The sequence below is a fragment of the Nuphar pumila genome, chromosome 12 (genome assembly GCF_984573655.1).
Source record: "Nuphar pumila chromosome 12, dmNupPumi1.hap1.1, whole genome shotgun sequence".
Taxonomy (NCBI): Eukaryota; Viridiplantae; Streptophyta; class Magnoliopsida; order Nymphaeales; family Nymphaeaceae; genus Nuphar; species Nuphar pumila.
The window spans coordinates 9,565,253-9,588,823 of record NC_143260.1 but is presented as its reverse complement, the minus strand read 5'-3'; the positions used below and the strand labels follow the sequence as shown (position 1 = coordinate 9,588,823).

Genomic DNA, 23,571 nt, shown 5'->3' with positions numbered 1-23,571 from the left:
CAAATCTACTAGGTGCCTTGGAAATTCTTATTGATTTTCTAATACTAGCAGAGTTTGTATCTTAATTTTGTGAGTATCTTTTTAGAGCACATAGTGGGTGATCTTCGGTCCGCCGAATGTATGTTTGTATGATAGTGTGAAGGGGGTCAATATCATCAAGACCATTGTCTACATTTTCACTTACATCATGAGCGTCTTCATTTCCACTCTCATGCTCATTACGAATGTTTTCACACCTATCATGTTCATTGATAAGCTAAAAAAGAAACGAATAATCATAGTTCTCTTGGATTTTTTCTTTGCTAAAACCATCTTCATTTTCCAGAAATGTAACATTTGGTGAAACATATAACTTGTTTCTTTCCATGTCATAGCATCTATATCCCTTTTGATTTTCAGCATAGCCTAGAAAGACACAAGGAATTGCTTTTGGGGAAAGTTTATCATTTCTATGGGTAAGAACAAAACATTTACATCCAAAGACTCTCAACCTTTTATAATCGGGGGAGATTTTAAACAATTTTTCAATGGGAGATATATTTTCAATAGTTTTTTAAGGCATTCTATTTATTAAATAAATTGTCGTAAGAGCGGCTTCGACCCAAAATATTTTTGGAACATTTCTTGATATAAGAAGTATTTTAGTGGTTTAAATAATATGTTTATGCTTTCTTTCAGCTAGATCATTTTGTTGAGGAGTGTACGAGCAAGATTTTTGATGAATAATCCCATTTAGGTCAAGAAATTTTTTGAATTCTTTTGATACAAATTTCCCCCCGAAATCAGGCCTAAAAATTTGAATGTTGGTATTGAATTGAGTCTTTACGTAAAAATAAAAAAATTTAAAGCATTTAAATACTTCTTATTTCTGCTTAAGAAAAAAATTCAAGAATGTCTACTATAGTCATCTACAAACATAACATAGTATGATACCCCACCTTTGGATATAACATGAGTCGGTCCTCACATATCTGAATGTACTAACTCAAAAGGATTTTTTGGTATAAAATGTCTTTGTTCAAAGGGCAAAGCTTTCATTTTGCCAAGAATGCAATCTTCACAAACCAGTTTCTTTTCTTTATAACTAGTAAGAAATAGAAACAAATGTAATTTGGTCACACTAGGATGTCCTAGTATTTTGTGCCAATTTTTTATATCTTTATTTTCCACAAAATTACAAAAGGATTATTTTGATAACTCAAGACTGTCCATTACATAGAGATCTCCTCTTTTATGGCCTTGCCCAATTGGCTTCCGGGACTGGAGATCCCGTATTAAACAATCATTAGAAGAAAATAAAACTTTGCAACCATAATCCGTAATTTGTGAAACTGATAAAAGGTTTAAATTTAGTTTGGGCACAACTCTAATACTTGATATGTGAAAGTTTGATTGTTTTTGAAAAGTTCCAAAACTTTTGATTTTTAAAGATGTTCCGTCGGCGTTTGAAACATAAGAATTATTTGGATTAGAATGACATTCGGATAATATCAACTCATTTGGAGTCATATGAAACGAGGCACCAGAATCTAAGATCCAAGAAGTCTTACCAGGGTCACCACTTGTGGATATGGCCGCCCCCGAGAAGGAAGAAGCTTGACCTTTGAACATTGGTTATAGTGCCTCCATTAATTGAGCTAAAGATAGTGAGCCAATGCATTTGGAGTCGTCTACATCATTTGTTTCCACTGAAGCAACCCTCTTATCATCACGGTGATCTTCTTTCTTTCTTTTGGGACAAACAGGATTGATGTGTCCTGATTCATAACAATGATAGCATATGATTTTGCCACCTTTTTGTACTCATGATCTCCTCTTTTATCGCTTCTTTCATAGTTGTTGGGATTTCTCCCATTCTCATTCTTCACAAAGTGAGGAGGCTTGTAAGTCCTAGTATGATTACTGGGCTTGGACATAGCAAGTACGGTTTCTTCATCCTTTGAAGCGGATGGTTACTTCAATCTATTCTCTTTAATAGTCAATTCTTCAAAAGTTTCGACTATGGATGGCACACCTCCTCTATGAAGGAGAGTTGATTTAGTTCCCTCAAATTCAGGCCTAAGCCCATTCACAAATTGGTAAAAATGCTCTGTTTTAATTTGATTCTCACGGAGTTCTACATCTTGAGGACAATGTCATTTTGGCTCAAGAAGAGTCAACTCATCCCATAGGAGAGAGAGAGAGAGAACATTGTAATATTCTCTAATATTCATCTCTTATTGAGTTATGGTTCTTACTTTATTTTGGACATTGCATATGTGGGCAATATCTTTAAGACTATACATGTCCTTAAGATATTTTCAAGCATCGCTAGCAAAATCAAATTTTGCTAAGCTAGAACATTTGTGAATATCTACACTATTAATGAGCTATCCAATTATTTTGGAATGACCCACTCTCCACTCGTTCCATTTTTTCTCATAATCGAAAACGATTTTACCCATTTCCTCACCTTGAAGAGCAACCTCCTTCCCATTCTCAATTTTCGTAAGAATGAGCTTGGGCACTTTTTCGGTACCATCCACCAAGCCCCATAATCTCTTTTCTCATATCTTGTGTTTTACTATAGATACCCACATCACATAGTTTGTATCATTTAGGCGTACGGGAATAGAGATTATAACTTCTCTCTCATTCTCCATTTCTTTATAATGTGAAGAGAAATGGAAAAGGGAAATAAAGAGATACAAGACTTATTTGAGAAATGACACACTTCCCGATGCAATAATCCTTGTTTTGTTATATCAGCTAAGCCCACGATCCTCTTGAAATCAACACGATCTTTCTTTTAGAAAAATGCCTTTGGATCACCAAAGCTTTGATACCATGTAATGAAGTGGATTGAATCTGATACACATGAAAGAACTCGCTTTCAATCAAGTAGAATACTTGATTCAATCAAAGAAACCACCCACACAAGGGTCTAGCAAATGTTATTGCATAAGGATACTCAAAAGAGAGATACACTTTACAATGCCTAAGAGGGCATATTTATAATACAAGAGAGGCACATGGGGGCAGCCCCATATGGCTGTTGGGGCATCCCCATATGGCTGTTGGGGCAGCTCCAACAGCTATATGGAGTTGTCTCAATCACACAAATACAAAAGCAAAGGTGAAAAGGACAAAAAAAATAAAGTGCAAAAAGACAAAAGTAAAAAAAGAAATAATAAAGTGGGCTGAAGAAATAAAGTGCAAAAGTAAAAAAGAAATAAAGTGGGCTGACACCTATGGAGTAAAAGGACCGAAATGACCCTGATGGGTATTTCGGTTTACAGTAAAGTATATACACATATACTTATATGTATATGTATATTTTAACAGGGTGCACATTATATCAGAGCTTCCAATAAATGAGTATCTACAAAAGAAGTTTCTGACAAGAAATGACAACTCCAAGTGAGGAACATTTGAGAAGTACATCAGCAAGAACACCAGTATTCCTTCAAGTTTTTCTTCATCATGATCTACAATAGCATACTTAACCACTATACTATGTTCTAATATCTTAGAATAGCTCATATGCATTGCAGGTTCTCACTCCTCACGGGGAACTATTTTTAACTAAGAAAAGTGTAACACTGTTCAAACAATAAAAAGAATGTCTTGCAGTATTACACTACTAGTAACTATACATATCTTCTACTGACCTGAATATCTGCACAAGTATACTTCTTATCCAGGTTTGATTGGAAAAAGTAATCAGTTATAAACACCTGCATCAACAAAAATAACTATGGTAATAATCATATATATAACAAGCATGTAAATCGCCATAACCATACAGTATGTGACTTAAAAAATTTAGGACTGTAGGAAGCATAGCATGCAAGAAAAGAACCAAGGATTTAAATGGTAATTAGTCTTCCAAAAGGATGAAAACTTTCCAAGTAATTAGATTGAAATAGCTAGAGAATCAATGGAGTATAACACTTAAATTGTGGGACTTGTCAATGGATCACAGCCTGTGTTTCATAGCATCATGCACCTATTTAACAGATGTGCATTACCTTTAATGGGATGTATCAAACTGTTAAATAATGTATTTTTTCATATATGTGTGTGTATATATATATATATGCATATTATATATGTATGTATATATGTAGTAGATGGTATTTAGGGTTGGCTGTAATTTTTTACCTTCTTTTGTTTTTCTTTTTATTTGTTTTTTAAATTATTTTTTATATTTCAAATAGCTAGGATAGACACTGGTCTAACGGCTAGTCTTTGGCTCTTCTTACCTATATAACGGAATCTCCCCATTTTAATGTTTATGCATTCTTCTTGATGCATTTTGAGTAATAAAATTATATTTTTTTATTACTGTGAGTGTGCTTTAGTGCTATTGTGAGTGCTTTGTTGCACATGTACTCTTGCACATAAGTGGCATCTGGATTCTTTCCCAATGTGGGTTGCTTTATTATATGGTATCAGAGCCTTGGGCTCTTGATCCTTGAAGACCCATGGCACCTCGACACTCCATTTTCCCTTTGTACCCATGTCGACATGCTTGTCCCCATGTCGTCATGCATCGACACCTGCACATGCCATTTTACCCTCCGTACATACAAGTTTGTATTCAATTTATAATTTATAATTTATAATTATATTTTCAGTTTATAACTTTATATTTTCAGTATATAATATATATTTAGATATAGCATATATATTTAGATTATATTCAGTTTATTTTGAATTTATTTTGTATTATGTGATATTTAATATATATATATATATACATATAGATATAGTTGTGTCCCCGTACCCGCACCCATACCCAGGTGACATAGTTGAAGACATTGATCATGGTGCTCGGAGTGCTCATGTGATCGTGGTGCTCATGTGTTTGTGAGCCCGTGGTGATCATGTTTCTCACCTTTTACCTTCTTCCTTCCTCACTCACTTCTTTTTCTCTCTTCTCCCTCATAGCCACTTCCTTATTTTTCATTTTTCTCTCTCATAGCCATGGAGGACAAGAAAGTAGTAAACTCATCCAACTATATGGTGTGGTCCAATTCTATGAAACACCATATGTATGGAAGAGGTTTGTGGGGATTAAATGTTGGTTCCAAAAAGGAGCCTCAACTAATTCTCACAAAAATTGAGAATGAGAACACAATGGACCATTAAGGAGACAAGAATCATTTCAGATTACGAAAAGAAATGGAAGGAGTGGAGAATAGGCCACTATAAGGTCATGATGTAACTCATCAATAGTGTTGACATCTTTGTGTGCTCCAATCTAGCCAAGTTTGAGCTTGCAAATGAAGCATATATATATACAGAACAAGAAATACATAGAGAAAAGACAAATCTCATAAATATTCATATGAACATGAACAAAATGTCGAGAAGCCTAACTTCATGTTGTCTATTATTTTTCTCATGAAAAATATCAAGAATCAAGAGTGTTGACAAATCTGAAAATATATTTCCAGATTTGTGCACATAGGGAAATCGATTTCCACCAATAATTTAACCAATATATATATTTACTCGATGTTTATATATATATATATATATATATAGTTTTAAATTCCAGATTTCTCTTTTCCCCACAAATCCATATATGAATCAGATTTCTACCTATTCCTTCCCATAAAAACTTAGAGAGAAATTCGTACCATAGTTGGAACCGAAAAACAGACCGAAAAATCGTCGGATAAAGGGTGGAAAGGAAGGGTTGATTCCTCCTCCTTCTTCTTCTTCCCTCTCTCTTCTCTTTTTTTTCTCTCTTTCTTTTCTTTTCTTCTCTCTCTCTCTCCTTCTCTCTCTAAAAAACGAGTTCTAGAAAGAGAGAGGAGTTAGACCCATATATATATATATATATATAGAGAGAGAGAGAGAGAGATCTTTTAGAGAGAGAGGGTGATGTCTCCTCTAAAGTCCTATCTATAGAGGATAAAGTTTCTCTCTAACTACTACTTATCCTCTTATTATCTCTTATATTTTTTTATTAACTAATTTGAGATCTATCTAGAACACCTATCTAGGAAGAGTTCTACTCCATGTATAACTCCACCTTATCCAATAAATACAATTTCAAATTTTAATTAATTAATATTTTTATTAATTATTTAATATTAAATTATTAATTAATTAAGTTTTAAAATATTCCAAATGGTGTCTCCCCCCTTCTGGAAGTCCTCTCATGACAGAATTCTTACTCAATTTAACCTTTAAATTGATTTTAAAGCTTTAAATTAGTCACTCTTGAATTTTGGACCTGAATCTGAATTCAAGATCCAAATCCATATCCAAAATCCATATGAATCCCAACTTGGACCAGATCCTAGTTAATATGGGTCTTGTACTAGGTCCAGATTCAATATCTACTCGGATCAAATGGATCGGATCTGATTCGATCCAATCCAGAAAATGATAAAAATAAAGGCGGGTCATTTTTGAAAAAACGTGATTTTTGGGCCAACCTTAACCCGATTTCAAAAAAATGAAATATCAATGTTCTTATAATTACGAGACGCATCTAATGGTATACTTACCTGATTTTCACCTCCAAATTTTGCCTGAATTTAACCTGAATTTGGCTCAATTTTTGCTTAATTTTAAAGGTTAAAAACAAAAAGTTTCTCAAATATTATTCGCCTCATTTTGGTCTTCTCAGTGGGCCTTGTGCCATGCCCAGACCTAGCAAACGTCACCTATAATTGAGGATATTTTCTATGGTTTTTATTTATAAAATACTTACTCAAAACTTCAGAAATTCAAAATTTAAAACTATGGAAAAACACACGATATTACAAATATCATGGCTCTGAATGAATGAAATAGTCTATGGAAAAGCAGTCACAACTACACTTCAGAGAAAGAAAATGACATACTCTTAGCATCCGTTTTAGCCTATAGACCTGGCCATTCCTGACGAGATCTTATAATTGTCATGATCCATCATCAAGATCCAGTGTTCCATGACAATTCTATGCATATGTAGATATTCCACCGTTTTGTGAGGGAGAAAACAGGATGAAGAGCTTGGCTTGTAAAAACAATGCATGAATAAAGACAGGATTCTCATTAAATGGCTTATGAAGAGATCACATGAATTTCCAAAGCAGAGCCATCAAGCTTATCACATGCAACTTGAGTCACCGTGAAGCAGGAAAACTGTCTTAAAGGATTGGAATTTACAACCACAGTCCAATAGGGATAGGAAGCATAATCGTAATTCACATTTTAATGTGCATTTTATTATACTTCATGGAGAGCGAACTTCCATAATCCATCACAATCTTTTGATATCCAATTCACATTTATAAGAAGTTGCATGAAAACTTTCTTCTGTCTTCTATATTTTTGTTCCTATGTTAATTTCTTATCTGTGACTTGAGAAAACATGCATAAACCAAACATGCTGAGAGAACCAAATATGTGAAAAGAAGACCTACAAAAGAATAAAAGAGGGTAACAGTGTATGTCCCTTCAATACTCAGCAACAGAGTCGCCCAAGAGGAACACAAGTTTTCCTACTTCATTTTTAAGAAGGGATTTGGTACAGATTTATCAGCACCCACTGTAACAAATTTAAGATTACTATTAACCTTAACACATGCACATATAATCTATTGCTAAAGGCAAAATGAGAAGTAATTAATGGGGAAAAAACTACCTGAGCTTTAGCAAACAAAAGCACATCTCTGTGAATGCCAGACAACCACCAGTGATCTTGATCTTCCAAGTAAGAACCATTACTCCATCTTGCCACTTGAATAGCTAACAGGTTTTCCTTGGGGGAACCACAAGCATGGCAAAATTCAGTGATTTCAAACTCTGCAGGAAGTCTGCTATCCTGACTGTTCCCCGAGAAATGGATAAGCATCAATTAATACATAAAATGAACATACATCTTCCAAGATGATCTTCACAGCTATATAACATAAAGAAAGAACGTATGACAAATAAAACCAATGTGTAAATATCACAAAGAAGATAAGATTGCGAAATTGTCTATGAAGAGACAATATGCATACAAGCATAAATACTTTATAAAAGAAGTGTACGAAGACACTCTCACAACACTTGAACAAAATACGCAAAAAGCGTAAAAATAGTAAACATGCAATAATGCATGTGTTTCATAAAAAAGAGCAAATGCTTGAGACTCTCAAGCTTAACAATTACAAGGGGGAACACCCCTATTTATACAAGAGCCAAGAGGTGCAAAAGGGGGGGTCCAAAGGAGTCGTTGGGGAGCCCCCAACGGTCACATTTGTGACCGTTGGGGGCCCCCCAACGACTCTATTGGGGGACCCCCAATGCACCTTTAATAAAAAGTAAAAAATAAAAAATAAAAAAAATAAAAAGAATTACAAAAGGAAAATAAAAAAGAAAAATACAACATATTCCAAATGGAATATGCGCAAGATTACAATAATACCCTTTTTGGATAAGAAATTAAAAAAAGTATATAAATATATATATTTATATATAGAGAGATACATATACATATAATATATTATATGTATATGTATTTCTAAGTATATAAATATATATATTTATATTTACAACAAGGATTTTCGTAGATACATTTTAACACCCCCCTCAAACTTACGGTGCGATAACCGCAAGTTTGTCAAGAAGGAAATGAAATCTAGGCGAACATAGAGCTTTTGTAAAGAAGTCTGCAAGTTGATACTCAGACGTCACGTATGGTAGATCAATGACCTTCTTCAAGTATTCTTCTCTGACATAATGGCAGTCCATCTCTATATGCTTTGTTCGCTCGTGAAAAGTGTGGTTCTTGGCAATATAAATTGCATTTTTATTGTCACAGCATAACTTTGTTGGTTCTCTGATAAACACTCACATATCTTCCAAAAGGCGTCGAATCCATACAATTTCCATGGTGGTAGATGCCATGGCTCTATATTCGGCTTCAGTAGATGATAGAGAGACCTTCTGTTGCTTCTTACATCGCCATGAGATCAAAGACTCACCTAAGAAAACACAAAAGCCAGTGGTGGAGTGACGGTTACTAGGGTCACCTCCCCAATCTGAGTCAGTATAAGCAAGTAATTTCAATTCAGAAGAAGAAGATAGAAATTCTCCCTTATTCACAGTTCCCTTTAAATATCTGATGATGCGAAGCACAGCACTCATATGAACGGTTGTAGAAGCGTGTTGAAACTGACTGGTGATGTGTATAGCATGTGACAAATCAGGTCGAGTAATGCTAAGATACATTAAAGAACCTACCAACTGCCTGTAAGGAGTAGGATCGGTTAGAGGAACACCGTCGTCAATCTTCAATTTTGCTCCCACAACTTCAGGAGTTTCGCATACTTTGTCATCAGAAATTCCTGGCCTGTCAATAATCTCGCAAGCAAGTTTAGACTGTGATAGGAAATAACCACGTTGCGAATAGGCAACCTCAATTCCAAGAAAATATGTCAGAAAACCCAAGTCTGACATCTCAAATTTTGAAGTCAAGACGGACTTAATACCCTTGACTCCTTGAACATCATCACCTATAATTAACATGTCATCAACATAGAGTAATAATATTACAATCCCTGCATTAGATTTTCTAGTAAATAGAGCAGTGTCAGTACAACATGAGGAGAAACCATTTTCCAGCATTACACTAGTAAATCTGTCATACCAGGCTTTGGGGGCCTGTTTCAAACCATAGAGGGTCTTTCGAAGACGAAGAACTTTATCTTTAGGGATCTCCATGCCTGATGGAGCATCCATATATACTTCTTCGTTAAGATCACCATTTAAAAAGGCATTTTTCACATCCATTTGAAAGATATTCCAATTTTTAATAGATGCAATAGTAATAAGACATCTGACTGTAACCATTCGGGCTACAAGAGCAAAAGTTTCTTCATAATCAATTCCATATTCTTGCCTATACCCTTTCGCAACTAAGCGAGTTTTATACTTTTCCAAGGATCCGTCGCTCTTAGTTTTAACCTTAAAAACCCATCGACAACCTATAGTTTTCTTTCCTATGAGTAGAGTTTGGAAATCCCAAGTTTCAGTCCTTTTAAGGGCATTAAGTTCATTTTGCATAGCTTCTTGCCATTCTATACATTTTTTAGCTTCTTCAAAATTCCTTGGTTCAAAATAAGAGTGAATGGCACTAAGACAAGCCCTATACCGGGGTGAGAAAGAATCAAAAGAAACAAAACGAGTTGGAGGTCTCCTATTCCTTTCAGATCTTCGGTGATCGAGGGTAGGGACAAGCTCACTATATAGGTCCATAGCACTTCTAAAGGTGTCTTGATTTCTACGGGAGTAGGTTATGGGATCACTTGAAATTCTACTTTCTTGTTCATTGAGTGAGTTATGTTCACCAACATCACCATCATTTTCCTCATCATGCTTTGATGAGTATAGCATCATTGCTAGACAATAAGTCAAAAAGGAATGAATAATCAAAAATTTCTTGTTGAGGAACATTTTTTTCAAAGCCACTTTCATTTTCTAAAAAAGTTACATTTCTAGAGACATATAACTTATCATCTCGAAGATCATAACAACGAAACCCTTTCTGAGTTTCGAAATATCCAAGAAAGGCACAAGGGATAGCTTTGGGAGAGAGCTTGTCATTCTTATCCGTAAGAATAAAACACTTACACCCAAAAACACGTAACCTACTATAATCAGGTTCAATCTTATATAAAATCTCAAAAGGGGATATTTTTCCTAATATTCTAGATGGTAACCGATTAATCAGATAAGCAGAAGCAAGAGTTGCTTATGCCCAAAAGTTTTTAGGAATGTTTTGAGAAATAAGAAGGGTCCTAGTGGTCTCAATGATGTGCCTATGTTTTCTTTCGGTCAACCCATTCTGTTGAGGAGTTTTAAGACAAGACCTTTGGTGGACAATTTCATGATCCTCAAGATATACTTTAAATTGATTGGAAAGATATTCCCCTCTAGAATCACTTCTAAATATCTTTATATTACTGTTGAATTGATTTTTAACTCCGCCTGTGTAGTTATACACTGCCGGTCCCAAGCCCGGATAAAGGAGGAGGGTTTGAACCTCACCGAGGACATGGCGTTGGATAGAGGAGGAGGAGTATGGAGAAATTGATGGAGATGTAAATCATAGGATAAAGGTTGGGTGGATGAAATGGAAAAGTGCTAATGGAGTGTTGTGCGATCGTAGAATGCCATTGCGGTTGAAGGGAAAGTTTTATAGGACGACTATTAGACCCGCTTTACTATATGGTACGGAATGTTGGGCTGCCAAGAGACATCATATTCAAAAAATGAGTGTAGCTGAGATGCGGATGCTTAGATGGATGTGTGGAAATACAATAAAAGATAAGATTCGGAACGAAAAGATACGTAAGAAGGTAGGTGTTGCACCCATTGAAAATAAGATGCGAGAGAATCGTTTACGGTGGTTTGGACATATTCGGCGAAGGCCTAATGATGCTCCAGTTAGAAGGTTGGAGAAATGGGAAAATATATTAGTTAAAAGAGGTCGGGGTAGGCCTAGGAAGACTTGGATGGAGATGATAGGAAAGGATATGAATGCTTTGAACCTCACCGAGGACATGGCGTTGGATAGAAATGATTGGAGGAAAAGGATTCATGTGGAAGACCCAAAATGAATTTCTTTTTTGGTTCATATCGCTGACCCCAATTGTTTTGGGATGAAGGCGTAGTTGTTGTTGTTGTTGTTTGTTGTACTGTTGAATTGATTTTTGATCATTGAATAGAAGGTTTTAAAACACGAAAAAACTTCATGTTTGAACTTAAGGAAATAAATCCACGAATATCTGGAAAAATCATCCACAAAAATGACATAATAAGAAAAGCCTCCTTTTGAAGCAACAGGTGCGGGTCCCCAAACATCCGAATGAACAAGTTTGAAAGTTTTAGAAGAGAACATAGTTCTTCGATCAAAAGGTAAACTTTGCATCTTTACAAGAATACAATCATTACAAGAAAAAGAACTTTTATATAGGTCTTTTGCAAAATGTAAATAAGACAACTTGGTGATATTAGGATGACCAAGTCTCTTGTGCCATACATTTATATCTTTGTTTTGGGTCACATTACAAAAAGATTTTGGAACTTGAAGAGATTTCATATAGTATAAGTCTCATTTTCTAAAGCCTTCCCCAATCAATTTCTCGGACCGGCGATCCTGTATAAAACATTTATCACAAGAGAATTTAATATCGCAACCATGGTCCGAGAGTTGAGAAACAGAGAGAAGGTTTAAGTTTAGTTTAGGTATAAATCTAATTTTTGGAATAAAAAAATCTTGAGTTTCAAAATTACCTATTCCTTTAATTTCAATGGAGGTTTCATCCGTAGTGGAAACAAAAGAGGGAGAAACATTTTTTGAGTAATCGGAATGTGAAAACATGTTTGGGGACATATGAAAAGATGCACCGGAGTCCAAAAGCCAAGAGACTTTACCTGGAAAAGATGAAGTAGACACGGCGGCACCGGAGGTAGCTCCTTTGAGGAGAGGTTGAAGGGCTTCCACTATTTGATTTACAGAGAGTGACCCACTTGATGATGCCTCCTCCTTTTGTGGTACACCGGTGGTAGCCACAGCGAGAAGCTTTTTCCATTTGGGACATATGGGTTTGATATGTCCGGGTTCTTTACAAAAATGACAAATAACTTTGCTATAGTCCATTTTTCCTCTTTGGCCACCATTCTCACCTTGATTTTGTGGTTTAAAATGAGGGGGACGATAGGTTTTAACATTGTTTCCGGGTCTTGATACGGCATTGACCTCATTGCTTTCTTCATGATTACAAGGAACCACAAGAACACTTGATCCTTGTTTACATAAACTCATACGAGTCTCCTCACCACTTAATTTGGTGAGTACATCTTCAAGAGAGGGAGGAGTAAATGAGGATAGAAGAGAGGACCTTATTTGCTCAAATTCGGGCCTTAGCCCATTCAAAAAATTGAAGAATCGATCTTCTTCAAGTTGCTTGTGGCGTAGTTCAATAGCCTCTCCACTCCATTTTGGTTCAAGCATGGCAAGCTCATCCCAAATTGAGGAGAGATCGGCAAAATATTCCCTAATAGTCATTTCACCTTGAGTGAAAGAGAGAGTCTTCTTTTGAAGATAATACTTATGAGATAGATCCCTCGATGTATACATTTTCTCAAGATAATGCCAAGCTTCCGATGCTTTTTTGAACTTAATAATGTTGGCATTAATCTTAGTCTCAACGGATGAAAAGAACCAAGAAAGAATCTTGAAATTCTTCATTTCCCATTCATCGTGCTTCTTAGAGTATTCTTCAAGAGCTTTAACCCTTTCTTCTCCTTCAAGAATCTTGATTTCACTTCCGTTTACCACCGTTATCTTGGGTTCCGGTTCCGGAATTGTACCTTGCACATAACCTCATAGCCCCTTTCCTTTTATGTGAGCCTCCATGTTTCCGACCCAAATATGATAGTTGGGTCCATTTAATTTGAAGCCAAGAGTAAAATGAGACACTTTTTCGCCCATTATGAAGTAAAGAGAAAGGGAGAAATGGCGTACCAATACCAAATTTCAAATGCAAGTTTGAGCAAGATCCTTCTAAAATATTTGAGAAGCAAGATACACCACTCCAACCTTCAAAAATCCGAAGGCACGCTTTTTGAGGTACTTGAAAAGAAGAGAATCCCATAATCCTCTATCACCAACCTTGCTCTGATACCATGTGAAATTGTCTATGAAGAGACAATATGCATACAAGCATAAATACTTTATAAAAGAAGTGTAAAAATAATAAACATGCAATGCATGTGTTTCATAAAAAAGAGCAAATGCTTGAGACTCTCAAGCTTAACAATTAAAAGGGGGAACACCCCTATTTATACAAGAGCCAAGAGGTGCAAAAGGGGGGCTCCAAAGGAGTTGTTGGGGAGCCCCCAACGGTCACATTTGTGACCATTGGGGGGGGGCCAACGACTCTATTGGGGGACCCCCAATGCACCTTTAATACAACAACAACAACAACTACGCCTTCATCCCAAAATAATTGGGGTCGGCGATATGAACCAAAAAAGAAAATCATTATGGGTCTTCCACATGAATCCTTCTCCTCCAATCATTTCTATCCAATGCCATGTCCTTGGTGAGGTTCAAAGCATTCATATCCTTTCCTATCACCTCAATCCGTGTCTTCCTAGGCCTACCCCGACCACTTTTAACTAATATATTTTCCCATTTCTCCATCCTTCTAACTGGAGCATCATTAGGCCTTCGCCGAATATGTCCAAACCACCGTAAACGGTTCTCTCTCATCTTATTTTCAATGGGTGCAACACCTACCTTCTTACGTATCTCCTCGTTCCGAATCTTATCTTTTATTGCATTTCCACACATCCATCTCAGCATACGCATCTCAGCTACACTCATTTTTTGAATATGATGTCTCTTGGCAGCCCAACATTCCGTACCATATAGTAAAGCAGGCCTAATAGTCGTCCTATAAAACTTTCCCTTCAACCGCAATGGCATTTTACGATCGCACAACACTCCAGTTGCACTTTTCCATTTCATCTACCCAACCTTTATCCTATGATTTACATCTCCATCAATTTCTCCATACTTTTGAATGATAGATCCCAAATATTTGAAACAATCATCCACCGGTATTTCTTGCTCACCAAGCTTCACTACACTCTCATCATTACTTCGTTGCTTACTAAACCGACATTCCATGTATTCTGTCTTACTTTTACTCAACTTAAAACCTCTTGCTTTCAATGTCTGTCTTCATAATTCTAACTTAGCATTAACCCCAGCTCTAGACTCATCAATCAAAACAATATCATCAGCAAACAACATACACCACGGCACATTTTCTTGAATTGATCTCGTAAGCTCATCCATCACTATAGCAAATAGGAAAGGGCTTAAAGCAGATCCTTGATGTAACCCAACCGTTATAGGAAAATTGGTTGTCACCCCTCCACAAGTGCGGACATTGGTTACTACTCCTTCATACATATCTTTAATTATTTTAATGTACTTGAGAGAAACACCTTTCTTCATCATTGTCCACCAGAGAACGTCCCTAGGTACTCTATCGTATGCCTTCTCTAAATCAATAAAAACCATATGCAAATCTTTATTCCTCTCTCTATTTCTCTCGATAAGTTGTCTAAGAAGATGTATAGCTTCCATAGTTGATCTTCCAGGCATAAAACCAAATTGATTCTCCGATATCATGACAACCTTCTTCAACCTAGACTCAATCACCCTCTCCCAAAGTTTCATAGTATGACTCATGAGTTTTATACCACGATAGTTTGTGCAATCTTGTATATCACCCTTATTTTTATATAGAGGCACCAAAGTACTCTTCCTCCACTCATTAGGCATCTTATTTGTCCGCCAAATCTTGTTAAAAAGATTTGTCAACCATTCTAAACCTTTTTCTCCCAAGCATTTTCAAGCCTCGATAGGAATACCATCTGGGCCAACTGCCCTTCTTGATTTCATTTTCTTCAAAGCCTCTGCAATTTCTTTCTTTTGAATCTTGCGCATGAAGTCATGATTCATCTCATGAAAAGGAATAGAGAAGTCTCCAAGATCCTGAGCATGACTTTCATTAAATAGCTTATCAAAATAATTTTTTCATCTCTCCTTAATCTCCTCATATTTGACTAAAACCCTTTGTGTTTCATCTTTGATACATCTAACCATACCCAGATCACTCGATTTTCTATCTCTCATCTTTGCAAGCCTATAAATATCCTTCTCGCCTTCTTTGGTATCCAACTTGTCATGCACCTTTAATAAAAAGTAAAAAATAAAAAATAAAAAAATAAAAAGAATTACAAAAGGAAAATAAAAAAGAAAAATACAAAATATTCCAAATGGAATATGCGCAAGATTACAATAATACCCTTTTTGGATAAGAAATTAAAAAAGTATATAAATATATATATATATAGAGAGAGAGAGAGATACATATACATATAATATATTATATGTATATGTATTTCTAAGTATATAAATATATATATTTATATTTACAACAAGGATTTTCGGAGATACATTTTAACAAAGATGTGCATGTGACATGTCATGTGCTCAGTAGCCTGCACAACCAGACCGCTGAACAAAGGCCAGGACCAAACGTAGGACAGCCCAAACACACCAAAGCTTTAATGGAAATATGAACAATAGGAGGAAGAAGACATAGAATAGGGAAAGAACCCAACAGCCTTATGAGAGTTAAAACTGCAATCTTGGGGGCAGTGACTCCTGGATATGTTTATAACCTATGTCACATGGGTACGGGTACGACTCGGCAATTTCAAAAAATGTGAGTATGGGGCACAGATCTATATGCCTTTAAATATATATATATATATATATATATATATATATATATATATATATATATATATATATATATAATAAATTGGTTTCATTATTCTAACAAGGCAACAACATAAATTAATTTAACATTTAACAACCAACAAACTAGTAACAGGCTAACAACTTTTATTCAAAGAATCAAAATTCAATAACAATTAACAAGCAAAAACTGAGAGGCAACAAGCTACAACATATTAACAATAACAAGCTAATAATAGTTTCATATAATACCTAACAATTAGCACTTAGCAAACAGAAATATACAAAAGCATTCATAAACATTAGCACTTGTAGCTTGGTTGCTTTTATCAGCCATCCTACACATTCAAACAATTCAAAGAAAAAATACCACATAAGAATAAATCAACAAACCATACATGACAAAATAAAAAACTAACAATCTGAATATAAACTGAAAATATACACTGAATACAAACTGAAAATTAGAAACTGAATATAAATTGAATAATCTAAATTATAAACTGGATAGTATGAGGACATTATGTATCACCTCACTGTAGAGAGAGAGAAGTGAGTGTCTATTTCACCTCACAAAAGGTCCCCCCCACACCTTCCCTTCCCCACAACCCTTTTTTTTCTTCTCTCTTTTTTTTTAATTCTTTTGACGAGCAATAGCAGTGTTGGGAGGAAGCCACTCATCCCCTTGCAACAAGAACCGGGATTTCTGATACCCATATCACAAACGTGAAAGCAACCCCTCACATGTGTGACCTTTATCTCTCTTTCTCTGTCTAAAATCTCAAATATTCAAACACCAACTAGAAACGAAACACAATGCATGCACATAATACTACCGATGCATAATGACTCATCATGTTCTCTCCTCCCAATTTTGAAACCCCTCATTTAATAATTGTCTCTCAATAAATAAAAGCCCACCATTCTTTGATAATGGTTTGTATTGCCATGCTACAATAAATACCATTGTTTCCCCTTTAAAGTATGGGTAATTAATCTTTAAACCCTCCGTTCACGCATTTAGTTAATAATTACAAAAAATAGAAGGGGTATGTCAATAAAAAAAGGGAAAATATGAAATATATGGGTTCCATAAAGGGTGTTCTAGTGCATTAGGAAAAGAGAAAACATGCCCTTTTTTTTAAAATAAGCAGATGGGCATATCTAGTGATCAGGGTTGTCGTCTCATTCCAGGGTTCTCTTGCTGCCCCTCCCAAAGAAAACTCTCTCTCTCTCTCATTTTAGCTAACCCAAATCTTCGGAGTTGTGCATGCGGTCGGATGAGAGAGACGAGAGGGGAGTTGAGAGGGAGACAGAGAGGAGAGGAGTACCCTCGTAGAGAGGGCAACGCTACGAGGGTTGGAGCGGCATTGTGAGGGGCTGAGCGATGTTGCGAGGGGTGACACTACGAGGAGAGGGGCGGTGTTGCGAGGGTGAAGGCGGTGCTGCAAGGGACAGAGAGAGAGTAGAGGGTGTTAGGGCAAAGAGAGAGAGAGAGAGAGGGAGACGGGGGGTTAGGGCAGAGAAAGCCAAAAAAGAGGGGGAAGTTGGGTCGGGGATCTTTAAAAGAAACCAAAATGGGTCGGGGATTTTGGACCCTACCCAACGCAGTGCAGGACCCTGATCCACGGCGTACCTGTACTGCATCCAGTGGTGGTACCCATGTCGACACGGGTACGACACCCTAAGTGGTGTGTCGATGTTACATAGTTTATAACAGATTTAGACATAATTCTAATCACGGTTTTCCCCATAAGGACTCCATTCTTCAGCAATTACAACAAAAAAGACATTTTTTACACAATTGCATCCTTATAACCTGAAAGATAGAACTGCCCTTATTGACTAAAGTATTCTTTTTCACAATTGTTTAAACCAACCTAGTATTACAAGATTGTTTAAAACATTACTAAATTGATAATCATTTTTGTAATGAAATGAGCGGAATCACTAATAACAAAGTGTACAACACTTACAAGTCCAATAATAGACAAAAGCAAAAAGAACATACAAGTACTTTAAGTGTATACACAAATCCACAAAGGGATAATGCCAAAAAGGCAAATAAAAGATGAATATTATTAAGAAAAAGTGAGAAAGAGTAATAAAATATGGAGGGGGAACACCCCTATTTATACATAACAAATGAGAGAGGGAGAGCCTTGGGAGCTCCACCCTTAGGAGTCATTGTGGAGCTCCTAACGGTCATAAAGATGACCGTTGGGCGACTCTAAGAGTGGGGCCCCAAGTCCAACAAAGAAAAGAAAATAAAAAAGAAGAAAAAGGAAAAACAAGTTGTTTCTAAAAAACAACTTTAAGAAAAGTAAAAAGACCAAAATGCCCTTATTGGGCAACACAATATATATATATATATATATATCGCGTATTTTCACATTTAGTCATTTTGAGATTTTTCAAAAATTTGGCTAAGTATAAAAGAAAAATCGGTAAAACCTTGATATAGGCTGACATCTTTTGAGTCTAAGCTTAGCCCAGGTCTCATCGACAAGGTCGAGACAAGCCATTTGAAACATGAGAACAAGTTTTATTTTCAACCTTTACATTCAAGCAAAATTCGGGTTATTTTTGGGCGAAATTCATGTTGTATATCGTTGGATGCGTCTCGAAATTCTGAGCATAACGGTATTTTACTTTTCTGAATTTAGGCTACGGTTGGCCCAAAAATCACATTTTCCCAAAAAAGGATCGCCTCGACGGGCTGAGTCCAAATTTGGATCGGATTGGATCCAATGCATTGGATCCAAATTAATATGGATCTAGACTCTATCCAAGATCCATATTAATATGGAATTGATCCTGCCCAAGATCCAATTTGGGTTTGGATATGGATTTGGATCTTGGATCTAGATCCAGATCCAAACTCATGCCCAACGAAAATCCAGCTTTAAATTCACTTTTATATTTAAATTAAAGTTAATTTAGAGTTAAAAAGACTCCCAGATGGATAAGGTACCCTCTGAAAGTTTCTAGATATTTAATTATTAATTAATTAATTTTAATTATTTCAAAAATTAATTTTGAGGGTTGTTTGAGACTCCTTGATAGAGTCCTTATACATGTCTAAGAAAGTTTGAGAAATTTTAATTGAATTAGGAAAGAAGCTTTGAAAAGTCAACTTTAGAGTTTTAAAAATCTTGGAAAGAGAGAGTCCAAACAGGAGATTAACCTCCAGCCCACTTTAGAAGGGTTGGATGGATAAGAGGGGAAGAAGAAGAGAGAGAGAAAGAGTAAGAAAGAGAGAGGAAGAAGAAGGCTTCTTCTCCAAACAACTCATTTGTTCTTAGTTTTCATCCGATCTACGGTTAAGGTACAGGTTTTTCTCTTGTTTCGAATGAGAAAAAAAGCATGGATTTGTATTTCATGCAAGATTTTAGTGAAACCCATGAAAAAAGAGTAAATCTGAATACTCTAAGATCCATGGATGAAATAATGTTTTTCTTTTTTTTAAATCTATTTTGGAATAAAAATACATACGTGTGTATACATACATACATATATATATATATATATATTGTGCTTATGTTCTTGCTAAAACAGAAATTTGGTTTTGATTATTGATCCTGATAGAATAGCATGTCCTGTGTATGTTTTCATGTCATACTATTCTTTTAAATTTATCTAAAAATTTTAATGCCAAAAATACAGCTATGGTATAGACAGCAAAGTCTTTTTACTACTTGGAAAATCTGATTTAAAAGTAGAATGTTGTAGATCTATTGGTCGTTTATGATTTACCTTTCGGTATTGCAGGTCATGTTTAATAAATCGTTTCATGCCATTATGAGATATATCATTCATGCTGTGCATTGCTTACATGTAGGGGTGGCAATCGGGTCGGGTTGGCGGGTCGGGTCGGCGGGTTGGCGGGTCAGCATACCTCAACAAGAACCCGACCCGTTTATTAAACGGGTCGGCTGTGGCAAACACGAACCCGACCCACTTATTAAACGGGTAACCCGACACGACCCGGTTAACCCGTTTAATAAACGGGTTGGGTCGGGTAAACGGGTTGGCGGGCGGGTCGGGGTCGGGTAAACAGGTTGACCCACCCGCCTAACCCGTTTATTAAACAGGTCAGCCGGGTTGGCGGGTTGGCATACCCCTAACACGAACCCGACCCGTTTAATAAACGGGTTAGGCGGGTTGACCCGTTTATGACACGAACCTGTTTACGCCAAACCCGAACCCGCCTAAGAAGCGGGTTGGCGGGTCGTGTCAAGTTTTGCCACCCCTACTTACACGTTTAGGTGAACCACGGATCTGTTGTTTTAACAATATTTATGTGCATTGATTTATGACCACATTCAGACTAACAAAAAAAAAGGGTAGAATAATAATTTTTTTCTTTATCATTGGATGGGCTGGCAGGCAGCCCAGCAGGACCGAGCTTGGCTGGCCAAGTTCGCCAGGCCTGCTGGGCAGATTATTACTTACAAAAAAATTTATATATATACCTGGTATCACGTGTGCTGCAACTGGGCAGCCTGGCAGCCCTGCGGAGTGGCTTGACTGGACAGGCTGGGCTCTGTCAGGCCCAGTCCAGCCACTCGACTGGACTGATACAGGCCTGGCAGACCTCTGCAAAACTCAGTCTGCATGAAAAAAAAAGAGATTTTGTTCATGACAAATCAATTGCAAAGACAAACAAAGAGTAAAGGATATTAAATGTATCCTCAAAAAATAATTTTAAATGACTGATCTTGGATTTATTAGACTTTTCTTAGAATTGAGGTTGCTTACTCTCCTAGAGGATACTTGCTTTCTCAAACCAAGTTTGCTAATGATATTATTAGCAAGCCAAGTATTACTAATGAAAAGGGATGGACACACCTGAAGTTATTAATGTCAAGAAGAAAATTAATGATGGGACACCTCTGAATGATCCTACTCTATATTGTCAAATGATTGGTGCATTGACTTATTTAACTATTATTAGGCTTGATATTGCGCATGTGGTTCATACTGCTAGCCAATTCCAACATTCTTTCACCACAGTTCACATAAGTATTGTGATGAGAATTGTTAGATATTTACCAACTTCTACCTCTAGAGGTTTTTTGTTATCCTCTTCTTCCTCTCTTAAGTTGTTTGTTTATTCTTACTCAAATTGAGGAGGAGATCCAAATGATCGACGATCAACTACTAGTTTTTGTAAGTGATTCTCTAGTGTCGTGAAAGTGCAAAAAGCAAAAAAAAATATTTTTATCATCCACTGAAGTCGAGTATCGTGTGATGGCTACGACAACATCAAAGATCATTTGGTTGCCACTATATGTATGAAGAATTTCTAAAGCATATCATCACTCTATCTTGTATTACTTCTGAATATCAACTACCAAACTTCTTCACTAAGGCACTTCTATCACCTCGATTTTATTTTCTTCTTAATAAACTTTTGGTGATCACACCGGAAGTTTGAGAAGGGTGTTAAAATGTATTGTATATGTAACATATTTGTATTATATATATACATATTTTGAAGATATATATATATATATATGTTACTGTGTTTGTAAACCGAAATACCCAATAGGGGTATTTCAGTAATTTCAGCTTGTAACAGGTGTCAACCCACTAGGAACTGACGATTTTAGTTTGTTTTTTATCTCTTTTATTTTTGTAATGGATTGTTGTACCTGTATTGGGTGCTGGTCAAACTAGCTGTTGAACCAGCCCCAACGGCTAGAAATCTAGTCGTTAGGGTTGGGCCAGCCCCTAGTTGCATGGAGTGCCTATTTAAAGGCACTCCTTCCCCTTGTATTTGTCAAGCTTGTTGCCAGGCATATTTAATAAAGCTCTTATTTTTTGTTATGTGTTCTTACTCTCTTTGAGAGATTGTGTTAGCCCTTAGTGGCTTTTTGTATTTGGTCTGTTAGAGGCAGTCGGGAAAGCGGGAGACGGAAGCAGAAGCAGGAAGCAAGGCACTTCCAAAATTTTAGGAAACGGGATGCGAGGGATGACTTAGAAGCAAACCAGGAATCGTCTCGAAAGCAAGAAAAAAAGCAAACCGAAAGCGACCTAGGAAGCGAACCTGAAGTGAGGGAGAAGCGAGAAAGAAAAACAAAAATGAAAACACAAAAAATGAAAAAAGGAGAAGCGCGCTTCCCAGTTTTTTTTGGCACTTTCCAGCATGTTTCGCACTTCCGAAACACACTTTGGAAAATAACGCTTCCCCATGTCCTAAGGCGCTTCCGGTAACCCAGCTTGTGAGTGTGCACCTTTGTAGACACTTTATGGCATTGTATTTGTGCACTTGTTTTTTATTACACTATGCAGAGGGAAACAAGGACTGGCATATGCTCAATCACTGACAAAAGTAGAACATGAATAATAAAATGCATGCAAGATGATTCTGTAAAATGAATTGTACCAAATGAAAAACTCCTGAAGTTATGTAAACAGGCATTCCATCCTTCTCCACAAACACAAGATTCTTTCCAAAGATCTATTCTAAAGCATGATACAAACCTATATCCAACAGGCATGCCATTTACCCAAGCTTGGAAAGCAGAATCAACGCCCTCAAAGTGTAACAAGATGCGACGACCTCAATAGAACCATTCGCAAAACAATAAAACTCGATCAGTATATGGAAAACAGAATGAAATTTTCACAAGTAAAAAAGAACATTCAAAGAACTACTACTTCCATCTGAACCATACTAAGAATGTTTAGCAAATGTGTTTGTGTTTGCCTAAGGCATTAGGAAAAGAAAAAGCTATAAAACACATACAAGGGACAAAAAATGAAACAGCCAAAGATGTCCCATACATACTGTAACAATAACTCTATATCCCTCCTGTCATGTCTGAGACTGCTTTAAGTATACTATTATTGTCAGCTAAAAGTGGCCAAAGGAGAGCTTTTATATTGCTTTCCACTTCATGATAAAGATTTTTTTCTCTCAAATTCCATCATATTTCCAAGAGCACGCCATTCCCACAATCTACCAAAATGGCAAAATGACTCATGACAATAGAACAAAACCAGGCAGAATTAAAGTAACATGTTTAACAAATAGCCAATGAGCATGTATGTGCAAGTCACGATGTGGGGTTGGATTGCCTGCTAAGTGACACTTTGCTTGGATCTAACATTCATGAATTTGATTGAAATCCAACTGTTTTTTTTATTTTCCATTTACAATTGGGTCTAGGGTTGAGAAAGTTGAGTGGTGATTATGGACATACACGCCAAAGGTGATCCACAATCAACCTAGGTCAAACATA

General features: G+C 36.3%; 1 protein-coding gene across 2 annotated transcripts in view; it reads right to left on the bottom strand.

Moving 5' to 3' along the window:
* LOC149819933 (glycoside hydrolase family 2 protein) overlaps nucleotides 1–23,571 on the bottom strand; it is a 112,792-nt gene that overhangs the window by 74,746 nt on the left and 14,475 nt on the right. The window contains exons 4-6 of one of the 2 annotated variants that reach the window (XM_089982613.1): nucleotides 22,811–22,889; nucleotides 7,631–7,814; nucleotides 3,651–3,716 (exon numbers count right to left, since the gene is read on the bottom strand). In XM_089982613.1, coding sequence (XP_089838739.1) covers nucleotides 3,651–3,716; nucleotides 7,631–7,814; nucleotides 22,811–22,889 — 329 coding nt within the window. The remainder of the gene's footprint in view (nucleotides 1–3,650; nucleotides 3,717–7,630; nucleotides 7,815–22,810; nucleotides 22,890–23,571) is intronic. The other variant, XM_089982614.1, reaches the window with a different exon arrangement.